Here is a 13,797-nt window from a genome sequence, read left to right on the forward strand (position 1 = left end):
TAGCTAAGTAATAAAGCTCAAGTTTTGAATAATAATAATTATTCGAAAAGAAAAAATAATAATAATTATTATTATTTTCTTTGTCCTTCTTTAGCTAACCTAATAGCTTGCAATATGGCTACCTTATCCAATTCTTTTTGATTTGGTTTTTCATTGTCTAAACAAATTTCAGAAACTCTATTACCGAATAATTCCAATACTTTTAACCTATAATCGACGATAAAAGAAATTGAATTTCCAGTTAGAATCAAATTTTCCAAACAAGGAAGATTTGATATGTGTTTAATTTCTGAAACATCCGATATTTTATTCGAACTAACATTTAATGTTTCCAACGAGTATAATTTTGCAAATTCCCTGAGAGTTGTCAACTGATTCTGCGACATGTCTAAAAAAACTATCTTACATAATTTTATTTCTAAACTTTGTGTGCTTTTAAAATGATTCGCTGATAAATTAAGATATTTTAATTTAATTAAAGAATTTAAAAATTGCAAATCTTTTATTTTATTACCCTCAAAATTTAATGACTCTACATTAGGTAATAATTGTATGGATTTATCGATGGATGTTAAATTATTATCGCTGAAATCAGCGTTGATAATATTTTTAAATACATTTGGCCCGTTAACATCTATTTCATCTCTGTGCACTTGATCACAGAGTAAAATTTCAGATAAATTAACAATATTGGAATTATGAATTTCTATAGTTTTTAATGTTGATCTTAATGTTCCAAAATCGACAATCATATCACAATTAACATTTCTTAAATATAATTTTTCAAGCGATTTGAACGAACTGAACTCATATGAAAGTTTATTCGGAATTATGTTGCTGTTTTTGACTGCATTAACACTGCCATGAATTTTGAGTTCTTTTAATCGTGTACAATAATCCAACACATGACTAAAATCTTGTTTTAAATCGATTTGTCCAAAATTTACACAAGGTTGCTTTAGCCTCTCGCTAATAGCATGTAACTGAAACAATTATGTAATATTTTGTAACAAAAATTATTCCTTTATAAATAATTCATTTTAATTTATCATACCTCTAATGGAGTAAATATGTGAGACTTTAAAACCGATTCTTCATCTTCCATGTAAAATTTTTCAGCTAAAGAATATAGAAGAAATTGTATGTCATAATACTGAAAATCTAAAAAATGAGCTAATTCTCTGGGCATTGTCTTTTGCAAAAATCTAACAACTGTTATTAAGTAATTTTCCAATCCATTCCTTCTTTTTTCAATAAATGTTGGCTCTTTGTTTCCGATAACTTTTTTAGGAGGTAACAAATCTTTAGCAACACTATGACTCGCAACTAAAACATCATGCAATTGGGCGAAATCACGAAAACGATGAAAAACAGACCATTTCACATCGTCAACCTCGATTTGTATTTCATACACAGTAAATTTATTTTTTTCTTCAACTCTAGGTATTGTTATTTTTAATTTATCACAATTTTTATAAAAACACGCCATTGAAATAATTATCGTTTACATAAATTCGTCACAAACGAAAAATTAAACAAACGATATTCATTATAACATACAAACGACTAGAAAACAAACAAAAAAAAAAAATTTCTTTTTTCAAAAAAAAAAAAACAATGGTAATGTTCTTATCAATTTTCAACGTTCGTTTTTATCAGCTGATGATGAAGAGCCAACCTAATTATTCAATAAAAATAAATAAAATTTTTTTTTTTAAATTCATTTAAAACATGTCAAGTAATAACATTTAAACTTTTATTTTTTATTCAAGGTGATTAAGTTTTATATCAAAAAAAAATAAAAAAAATTATCAAATGATTCACTATGATTCACTATAACAGATATTAAATTTACTTTCAAAAAAAAAAAAAAAAATTATTAAAAAAATTACATTTCTAAGGTTGGTAGTAACATTTTATCAAAATGTTTTTCTTCGGTTCGAAAAAAAAACTTATTTTTTTTAAATAAATAATACAATACTTTATTTTATTTAACGTTTATTTTTAATAAATAATTATTTAAAAATTTAATTATTAATATTTCAATTAATAAAATTTGAATTGGATTTAAAAATAAAAAAAAACGTACAGACATTATTTTGACTAGTTAAGTCAAAAAAATTTTTTTTTCTGCTTCGTTCCAAACAACAACAGGTATTATGAAATACATATATATAAATATTTAAAAATGCGTCCAATCCGTCCCTGATTTTACTGGTCAACCCAACCGGTCTTAACCGCATAATTATTATTATTATAGAAAAAACGCGCATTGAAATCATAGGAAACATCATCTTCTTATAATATTGATCTCAGCGCTCGGTATTGCAGGTGTAAAAAACTTCAACTTCGTCAATTGGCAGTACGAATACCGCGCTGGGAGGCTCAGGTACTCACGATACGTTATAGGTACGCCAACGTCGTGTTATTTTTGTTGTTGTTGTTGTTGTTGATGATTGGCTTTTGTGGTACATTTAAAACAGCTTCTATTCTTCTTTTGAACCTTGAAGCCGTTAGGCCGTGGCTTCTAATGGTATGATGCCACCAACCTTTTGGATAATGATTATTCTTTCATGACGAAATTTTTCTTCGTTTAAACAAAAAAAAATCAGTTTATTTTATTAAAAATTATTATTTTTGTTTTTGTTTTAAATATGTTTTTTAAAGTGTTACGTGAATATTATTATTATTATTTCAAGGTCGCGAGAGTGTTTGTTTTTTTTTTATTAATTTTTTTTTGTTAAATGTGGATGAACCGTACAGGAGGATGACTTTCACGTACAGACCCTGAATAAATAAAAAAAAAAATTTCAATTCATTTCCGTAAGTTTTATTTATTATTATTATTATTAACTAGTATAATTATTTTATAAATTGTTTAAAACAAACGTGAAAAACAACATTCGATTGTTGTTGTTGTACTTTTTAGTTTGATTATTAACATGTAAAATTATATAACAACAGCAATACTTTTTCCAATGTAATTTTTCACTTTACAAAAAAAAAAATGGCGGACGATAGAATAATGTTTGAGATGTTGTAAAAGAAGTTTGTGGTACTGTTGGTAAAGAACAATCTTCCTCCATTCCTTTTCGGTTTAATTAAGGTATTATACAATTCGTTTGGACATTTTTGAAAGTTTTGACAAAAACAGGCAAAAAAAAAAAAACAATCCGAAGATGTTGTTGTTGTTGTTGTCACATAAATTTAGTTTTTTAGAACCTTTTCAAAGATTTTCAAAAACATCTGGGTTTCATCTGGTTTTTTTTATGGTCATTTATTTAAAAAACATAAGACGACGACATTTTAAAAGTTTTCCATTTCCGGAAACAACAACAAAAACGACAAACAATGTCATCAACCGGAAGGAAATTTTGTCGAATACAATTTTCTCGAATCGATTCATCAATCGATATTTTTAATTAATTTTTATCCCATCATTATTATTATCATCATCGTGTGAACATGATGATAATAATATCCATCATTATTATTATTAATTTTTTAATTTTAACGTTCGATGATTGTTGTTGTTGTTGTTGTTGTTCTTCTGATTCGAGCAGACGAAATCATATCGAAGAAGAAACTTTGGTTGTTGTCGTTCTTCTATATCGGATATAATGTAATAATAATAATAATAATAATAATAATAATAATAATAATAATAGGAAAATGTAATCATTTTTTTTGGGCCTTAATTTTTTTTTTTTCAATTAGGGATATTATTAAGTAGGACAATTTATTATCAAGGCCATTAATGTTTGCATACATTAGAGAAAGAGAGAGAGAGAGAGAGAAAACAATTCGAAATTGTTTTCATTATTTTTTACAAAGAGTCGTTTTTTTTTAAATTTTCAATTGCAATTAATTTTTAAAACCTTAAATTTCTTGTTTTTTTTTTTTTTTTCTTTTGCATTTTTCTTCTGCTAAGTTAATTAATTTTTACATGAAGCCAACAAAAAAAAAAAAAAAAAAAAAAAAATTTTCTTCAAGTTGTTAAAACCGTTCGGTCACACGGTGTGGATTGTTTTGTTCACGCGTTTAGAAAACGACTTTAGGACAAACGACGTTTGTAAGTGCGCGCTCGCGTGTGTCTGTGTTTGTTGGTTTTGTCGTTAATTAATTAATTAATTAATTAGTTAATTTGGTGTCGTCAAACGTTTGTCGCACTTTGAGTAGATGTGAATGAAAAAATTTTTTCACGTTCCCGAGAGTGAGTTGATACGTTAAACGTTTCGACCGTTGATGAATTATCATTATCATTATCATTATTATTATGTTTTCTTCTTAAGAGTGAATATATAAATTTGTAATGGGTGGTTTCTTAATGATTGTTTGCCCTACCGGTCGGTTGACTTTCACCACTTTATTCCATTTGTGAGTGCGTGAGTGCGTGCGTATGCGTGACCGTTGCCATCTTCGAGAATGAGATTTTAGGAAAATGCATGGCATTTCCGAATCGGAAATAGTTAATTAACATAAAAAACATATCGATGAAATTATTAATTTAAGGTGAAGGGTTTTGGTTGTTGTTGTTGTTGGAATTTCGAATCACGCGGCCGTTTGTTTTTATGTCGGATTTGCGATCGAATTACACGCGATCGGATATGGATTATTTTTCAACGAAAAAAAAAAAAAAAGGAAACGAATCGGTGTAAAGGATTTAACTTATCGAATAATAATCGATTTTCTTTACCGTGGAAATGAAAAAAAAAATAAAAATAATAATAATAACTAATATATTGAAAATCGATTTTTTATTAAATAACACGTACGTGGGAAAATTTTTTTCGATTGTCGAAAAACGTGGAAAGTGAATTAGGTATTAGTAAATGAATCAATCGAGTTTTATTATTTATTTTTAGGTTCCCTTAGGTATTACCCTAATTAAAATCATGTTATTATTATTATTATCATTTGGGTCGTTGAGTGATGGGATCCTTTTTTTTTTTTTTGGTCAAAATGTCGTCGATGTGAATCGGAAAATGTTTTGTAAGCGGAAGTGTGAGTGTGAGATTGTTTTTCGACTATTTTAATAAGAGGATATTTTTGTTGCTGATGCTGATGCTGTTGCTCCTGTTGGTAATTAAAATCGAAACACCTGAAAGTGTTTAAGCGGTATTATTATTATTATTATTATGATTTAATTGGAAAAATGAAACTGTAAAATAATTTTGTCGTCCCTGTTGGAGTTAAAAAATTGCGAATTCATTTTCGCATAGTAACGACGACGTTTGATTTATTTTAACGTTCCCACCCCCTTCACCACCACCCCCTCATCCTTTTTTATTTAGGTTAACTCGAATTTGATTCCACGGGATTAAATTATGCAAAAAAGTAACCGAAAATTAATTAATATTACGTCACATAATTAATATTTTTACTTTTTATTTTTTTATTTGACGCCGTTATGAAATATAATCGTGGCGTTATTATTATTATTGCTATAATGGATTTTCGAGAGTTTTATTATTATTATTATTATTATTATTATTATTATTATTAATTTCCGGTGTTAATAAATGTCAAATTTTAAAATTTTAAATAAAAAAAATGAACGAAAAATAAGCCCTAAAAAAAAAAAAAGAAGGAAAATTAACGGCCATATTTGTTTTTTTTTTCGTTAATCGAAACTGTTATGTGTGACGTGTTTGTTTGTTTGTTTGTTTGTTATTTATTTTCAAACGGTTTCGAAATTTTAAAAATTATTATTATTATTATTATTCAAAAGAAAAAAAAAAACAAAATCGACTTTCAAATTTTTTTAAAAAAAAAAGTGATTTTCACGCGTCCGTTATTATTAAATTTTTGATTTTTTTACATTAAGAATTTTTTTTTTTTTTTTGTGACTTGTCACGTTCGGCCGCCATTTTTGTTTTTGTTTTTATTTCGATTTAACTCGCGATTATTTAATTTCACCACTCCATTTATTTACTCTATGATTTATTAATAAAATTTTCTTTTCCCTTTCATATAATTTTTGTTTTCGAATAGGATGCGAACGTAAATGAGTTTTTCCTTTTTCGCGCCTTTTTTTTAAAATTTAAATTAAAATTATTTTACTTTATGATCAATTAACTTGAATAATAATAAAAAATCGTTTGTTTAATTGTATATTTAAAAAAAAAAAAAATGATATTTAATTTGCGTTTAACGTTTGTTTTTTTTTTTTTTGGTTTTTGCACCTAGGTATTTATTATTACGTACAGGTAGCGTGAAATAATATTAAAACGGTTTTTTTTAATTAAACGTTTAGAGAAATAAAAACGATTTAATTAGAGTAATAATAATAATAATTTAATTTGTCGGTTTGGGGGGAAAAGCAATAACAATAATAATAAAAAATGATGATTTTTTTAGTGAAGTTTTTTTCCCAGTAAAAGTTTCGAATGTTTTCTCGAAAACCGCAATTCTCGAATTTCCAGTAATAATAATAATAAAATTATTTAATTGATAATTAATTGCACGAGAAATTTGTTGTTGTAACTTAAAACAAAACTTTCTTCTTCGACTATATAAAATAATTTATTAATTTTTAATGTGTTTGTGTTTGTTTGTATGTGTGTTTGTGTGGGTTTTTGTTTTATGTGCCACATCATATTATACGTTGAAATTTTTTTAAATTTAATGAGTTTTGTTATTGTTGTTGTTGTTGTTTTTTTGGCGACTCGTACGAGCGCCATTTTTTTTTTTGCTGGTGAATAGTTGTAAGTTTTATTGATTTCATTTTTATGTTTGTTTTTTTATTTATTTTTTTATTTTATTGTCGAAACGCTTCCATAAAATTTAGGATAAAGAGGACCTTTAAAAAAAAAAAAAAAATTTTTTTTGTAGGTTTCATAATTAAATTAAAAATACTTGAAATCGTAAGTCATTGTTTTACACACACACGCACACTCACACACTCGCAAATAATACTGATTGTTTGTTTAATAAAAAAGTTAAAAAAAAAAGCAACAACAATACTTTAAAAAGTATTTTATTATTATTATTTTTTTTTTTCCTTTTTTTGCACGACATCGATTTCACAAACAATTTTTTTACGAAAAAAAAAAAAATATATATATATATATATATTTATATTCTCAATGTCAAATTTCACTCGTTTCAAAATTTTTTCAGTATTATTATTATTATTATTATTATTATTATTCGAGTGCGAGTGAGTTGACGAGTATATATATAGAAAAAAAATGCAAATTTGTAAATATATTTTTTTAAATGTTCAAAGAAACAAATCCGACCAGTTTTCAAAAAAAAAAAAATAAAAATAAAATAAAGCCATCAACCTGTTCTTTTTTTTTTTAAACTTCTTTCGTATAATGCAGACAAAAGAAAAGACCCTGTTATTATTATTATCATCATCATTCGAGTTTGAAAAAATAGAAAAATAGAAAAAAAGAAATTTCGTATACGAAAAGAAAAGAAAAGAAAAAAATTTTTTTTTTTTGTCTCTTTTATTTTATTATTATTATTATTGTTTTCTTTGAGGTATTTCGAAGAAGTATTTGAAATAAGAAAAAAAAAATTGTGTGCGATACGAAGGGGGCTGTAGTAATAATAATAATAATAACTGGGTGTAACTGAATTTTGAACGTTTTCGAAAACAATAATAATAATTCAAGGTTGTTGTTGTTGTTGTTGTACAACCGATTTTTCATTCTGCCTTCGAGGGGTAGTTTGGAGAAGAAAAAAAAAAAATTCCTTTTTGGATATCGTTTTAAAAGTCGCTATAATAATAACGCGGGAAAATGTTATCATTATTATCATTATCATAATTATTATTACGATTAAATAATTAGTCTTTTAAATTTATACCTTGCGTTTTTTAAAACAATTTTAACGGATCTCAACCATTTAAAAAAAAAAAATTTCCCATAATTTTTTTTTGCGATGATTGTATATTGTTTTGTTTTTTTTTTATTCGCGTTGATTACTTGAAAAGAGAAAATAATTAATTAAGTAATTAATTATCATCTCGTTTTAAATTAAGAAATGATTTCCCGTACGGTGATGATGATGATAATGATGATGATAATGATTCGAAAAGTGTGATCATCAATGGGAAAATAACAAATAAAAGACATGCGAACGAAAAATCGAAATGTAATTATGGATTCTATCTATTAATTATTTATTTTTTATGTTCTTTTCGCTTTTTGTTTAGCGAATAATAATAATAATAATGATAAATATGTCGAAAATATAAAATGGCGGAAATCGAAATGGATAAAATTAATAACTTGACGAGGATTCGTTTTTTGTTTTTTTTTTAATTACGACGGAAAACGAATTTTATATTTGATGAAATAAAAAATTTGTATTGGTTCTGTCGTGGCAGCAGTGGCGGTGGTGGTGGTGGTAGTAGTGATGGTGACTGTGACGGTGATGGTGTAATTTAACGTCATGTTTATTCCGTCGTAAGTTTCTCCGGAAATTAAAGGGGAAAAAAAAAAAAAAAAAATTGACGGTTTCAAGAAAGTGTGGTAATAATAATAATAATGATAATGATGATGATGAAATCGTTTGTGTTTGTCGTGTTTTTTTTTTTTTTTTTTTTTTTTTTTTTTTACCTTAAGAGATTTAATATTCATGAAGATGAAACGGAAAGGGTGCGGTTGAAGTTTACAAAAAAAAAAAATTTTTGTCGGTTGTAAATAATAACCCCTCGACGATAAGAAAAAAAGGAAGAAAAAAAATGACGGAAGGGGTCGGTAACACTCGAAGGTCGGTTTAAATGAAGAAAAAAAAATGTCTTCTGCTTTAACTAAGTAATTCGGATTTAAATGTATACTTAAACTGGAAAAAACGAAAATTTCGCCATATTTCGAACCGCGGATGAACATTCATCCATCAATCATTTCTTTCTTTTCTTCCAAAAATATTCGTTAAACGCTAATATTCGTTTGTTATTTACGTGTGCGCATGCGTGTACGCACACACACGCACATGCCTGGAAAAAAAAGTCGGTTTAAATGACTTTCACCTTTTCGAGTCGTTTTACGCGTAAAAAAAAAAACATTTTTTTGCACGCACAAAAAACATTCGTAATTATTTTTAGATGAGAGATACACGCACGCATCTTTTTTATTCGAACCGTTCGTTGAACGTCGAACGGGTTTTTCTTTTAAACGAGAAAATAATAATAATAATAAGGAGTCGAAGAAAAAAACGTCACATATTACAGAGTGTTCGATATATTTTTTTTTTTTGTTCTCTTCAGAAATCAAAATTTGTTTTTTTATTCGTTTGATTTATACGTGTAGAAAGAAACAAAAAACGCACGTACTGGAACTGGATTGGATTTAATATCCACCGATCACCGCGATGATGATAATGATGATGATGATGATGATGATGATGATGATGATGATGATGTATTTTTTTTACTCTCAGGGACGTAGTAGTAGATTTTTTTTTTTTTTTTTTTGGAGTGTGATTTCCATGATGGAGAAGTTGTGTCGTCGTCGTTGCGAATCGTTCGCAGCGGGTTTGTTTAATGGAGGCAATTATATGGAATCCTGTGTTCCGTGACTCTCTCCGATCGCTGGAGAAAAAAAAAAAGAAAAAAAAAACGCTTACGTTGTTTTTTTTTTTTTTTTTATTTATGCCGCGTCTTGGTTATCATTCTCATTATTATTATTATTTCGTAAATTAAATCTTGATATTATTCCGAAACGATTATTATTATTATTATTATTATTATTATTATTAACGTTGCGTTTTAAATAGGATTACGTAAGGAGTGAAAAAAAAAAATAATAAACGTGAGAAAGAAAATAAAATTAAATTAAACAATGAAAATTTTTTTATTATTGTTTGAATTCGTCGTCGTTGACACGGAAAAAAACAATTTTTTTTTTATTTTCTCTATTGTTTTATTTATTTATTCATTAAATGGCGATCGATCGATCGATCGATGGATCGACCCATCGATCGGATATAAAATTTTTATTTCGCGTTAATATTTACAATACGTGAAAAAAAAAACAAAAAAAACAAAAAAAACGAATCGTTTATAAAGTTTTTATTATTATTATTATTATCCGAAACAACGACGAGGAATTTATTTGAATCGATCGTCGTCGTTGTCGTCGTCGTGGAGAAATGTCCAGCAAAATGACAACTGGAAAATATTTTACGTCATAATTTTGCATTTATATTCGTTTTTTATTTTGATTAAATGGAGAAAAAAAATTTTTTGCCATGACAGGAAATGACGGGATTTCAATTTTCTTTTGTTTTTTAAATGAAAATTCAGTTAGTTGCATAATAATAATAATGATAATAATAATAAATTTTATTATTATTATTATTATTTCTTTTTTTTTTTTGTCTGTTAAGAAAATGACCTCGATAAAGAGAACCTTGACTTCTTCTCCATTCTACGTTTACTCTCGTTTTGAAATGAAAAACTGGTAAATAAATAAATAAATTTTTTTCTCTGAATGTGTCCCACACGTGATTTATCATGGAGAAAAACAAAAAAAAAATAATAATAAAATAAAATAAATAAAAAAATAAAAAATTCGCATCGTATCCCCCAAACGTTGAAAAATTGTTTTTTTTTTTGCTCGTTGCCCTCTCCTCTTCCCTTCCATTTTCTCTCTCTCTCTCTCTTTATCTCTCTTTTTCTGAAATTTTCGTTATGTAAAAAAAAAAAAAGAGTGAGGCACACGAATTATTATTATTATTATTATTAAATAACGCCACACCTTTCGACGAGTTTATTTACAGGTAGAGATTAATACGGGTTTAATTAATTTTTTTTTTTTTTATTATATATAATTCGATCTCTGGAATGTTTTATTAATTTTTTTTTTTTGGAGAAAATGTCGATCGATTTGGAAATCAATCAACGATAAAGTCACGTTATTATCATTATCATTATCATTATTATTATTATTATTATTATTATTATTATTATTACTTAAAAGTTTTTTTTTCGATTTTGTAAATAAAGATAGAAAAATGTAAAAAAAAAAAAAAAATGAAAAAAAAAAGAAAAAAAAATTTAATAATTTATAATAATTATTATTATTGTTATTAACACGCGACCACGTGACTTTACTTGATAGTAATAATAATACTAATGATGATAATGATAACGATTGTGTTTTGATTTGGGAAATTTTTTTTTTTTTTAATATTTAAATAAACATTTTTTAATTTTTCGCGTTTTTTTTTAAATTTATGGGAGTTCGTGTCGGAATGAATGAATTTGCGTAATCACTTAAGAATTTAAATGATAACATGACCACGTGATCAATAAACGAAAGAAGTTACACGAAAAAATTCATCGGGGGAGGGGTGAAGGGGGAGGGCAGAAAATCGAAAAGCGAATTTTACAGCGAAATTATTTATCTTTATTATTAATAAAAAATTTATTATTTACTTATAGTTTATAAAATATTAATTTAATTTTTTTAATAAAAAATATAACAGGCAGCCATTTTTTTTTTAATAAGTTTAAATTTACTTAAATAATAATAATAATAAATGTAAAATTTTTTTTGCTTTTATGATAGAATTTTCTTTTTTTTTTTTTTCCTCACTGGGATATGTAAATAAAAAAGCTGCTTTTATGCAATTTCGAGAAGTTGCTCGAGGCATGAAACTAATAAAATATTTACCATATTTTGTAGATTCTTTATTTAAAAAAATTTTATAAGTGAACTTTCAGGTTTAGGTATGTTTAAAAAAAAAAAAAAAAAGAAAAACGTTGTCGTTTTTTATTTTTATTTTTTTATTTAAATCCTTCGAGAGTGAGTGAGTGAGTAAGCGAATGTGTGAGAGTGACATCATTTCGAAAATGTTATGTAAAAAGAAAGAAAAAGTTTAACTTTCGCAAAAAATTTATTATTTATTTATTTATTTATTAAAAAAATAAAAAAAATTCGTGTTGGATTTCATTTTCCCTACTCTTCCCTACTTTCCCGAATTCTCTGCTCTCCCTTTCATTTTCATCTACGTGAATTATTTAAATAAATGATTTTCGAATTCGAAAAAATATCATTTTCGAATTTTATTAAAGAAATTTTTATTTAAAAAAAGGAAAAAGGGAAAAAAAAGGAAAATTTTATTACGTAATAATCGTAAAACGTGTGAAAATTATTATTATTTTTTATGTATAACATTTTATTTTCACGGTTTAAGCACACGCACACGCACACACCTACAAGTTAAACAAAATATTTGCTATTAATTCTCTCTTTTTTTATGTTATGAATAGGAATTGTTAATAATTTGTAGCGTTATTAAAATTAAGTCTTTCGTGTTTTATTATTATTATTATTATTTAAATAACAATATTAAAAATAATAATAATAATGATAATAATAAAAACACGATCGAAAAAGCAGGTTTTGTAACATAAAAAAAAAAAAAAAACGAAAAGAAAAGAAAACGCGAGTGGAAAGTTTATAAAATATTCAAGCACGAAAATTCGTGAAAAATTTTTTTTTTTTTTTTTTTTTTTACCTCGTTTTATGTTTGTTACGTTGTGTATGTGTAAGCACAAGAGACACCCGCACACGCGCACCCCAACGCAAACACAAACATAAATTTAAAATAATTGAGAAGAAAAAAAAAAAGGAAAAGTTTGCACACACATATATATAAATAAACATATTAAACGATGAAAATGGGAAAATTAAATTAGTTTTCCGGTTGTCGTTCGTGTTGTTTGTTGTCGTCGCGTTTGTTATCGGTGTTAAACGAAACAGGTACACGCGCACCGATAACAACGACAAACGTTTAATTATATATAAAAAAAAAAAAATAAAGACGTTTGTTTGTTTTAATTAACGATAACATAAATTTATATATTTATATTTTAATTAATTTATACTTTTATAGTTGTTTATTATTATTATTATCATTATCATTATTATCATTATTATTATCATCATCATTTTTTTTATTGCTCCATGAATTTTTACGTTATTTTTATATATACATATATAAAAAAAAAAAAAAAAAAAGTTGTTTTAAAAAACAATAATGACTAATGACCGTGTGTGATACTACTACTACTACTACTACTACACCTCCGTACCTGTTATTATTATTATTATTATTATTATTAAAAAAAAAATGAAAACGTTTATATTTTTTTATGAATGAACGTTTTGAAAAAAAAAAAAAAATTAACTACCATTTTTTTTTTTTTTATATTATTTTATAATCGGGTTTTTAATCCTCTCTCGTTGTTTTTGACGTGACGTTAAAAATACACGACGACGACGACGATGACGACTATTTGCGATGACATTTTTGCGACGCTGTGATTTTTTTGTTGTTCATACGTAAAAAAAAAAAAAAAACGAGACAGTGGTAGTATAATTAACAATTATTGTTTTACGTTAAAAAGACGTGGTAGAAGAAGAAAAAGAAGCAAAAGAATTAATTTACGTGGTAAAAAAAAAAAAAAATTATCATCATTATCATTTTAACTTATGATCTAATTAATAAAATAAGAAAGAGAAAAAGATGCTGCGCGAACGCGTCACGTCGGTAAATTTTTTTTTTTTTTTTTTTCTCTTTCTCTCTCTCTACACATTTTAATGGCACGAGCCGTTAATTTATTATTATTATTATTATTATTATTATTATTATTATTATTATTATTATTATTTTTTAAGGTAATTATCATTAACCTGTTGAAAAAAAAAAAACAAAAAAAAATTTCCATGAAACGAAAAGATTTAAATATCGAACGACACGTACACGTACACGTGCAAACAAATAAACAAACGCAAAAATTTTACATTTCGTTTATTGATTTTTTTTTTTTGA

At 25.7% G+C, this 13,797-nt stretch overlaps 1 protein-coding gene across 1 annotated transcript; it reads right to left on the bottom strand.

Annotated features, from left to right (window-relative positions):
* Positions 1 to 71: 71 nt before the first annotated feature.
* On the bottom strand, positions 72 to 1,489 carry Phum_PHUM261940 (protein phosphatase 1 regulatory subunit, putative; the record flags this gene model as incomplete). The annotated part of the gene is made up of 2 exons (XM_002426552.1): positions 72 to 983; positions 1,055 to 1,489. The coding sequence occupies 2 exons, from the start codon at positions 1,487 to 1,489 to the stop codon at positions 72 to 74; spliced, it is 1,347 nt and encodes a 448-aa protein (XP_002426597.1).
* Positions 1,490 to 13,797: the final 12,308 nt, after the last annotated feature.

This window comes from Pediculus humanus, genomic scaffold (assembly GCF_000006295.1).
Source record: "Pediculus humanus corporis 1103172107635 genomic scaffold, whole genome shotgun sequence".
NCBI classification, from domain to species: Eukaryota; Metazoa; Arthropoda; class Insecta; order Psocodea; family Pediculidae; genus Pediculus; species Pediculus humanus.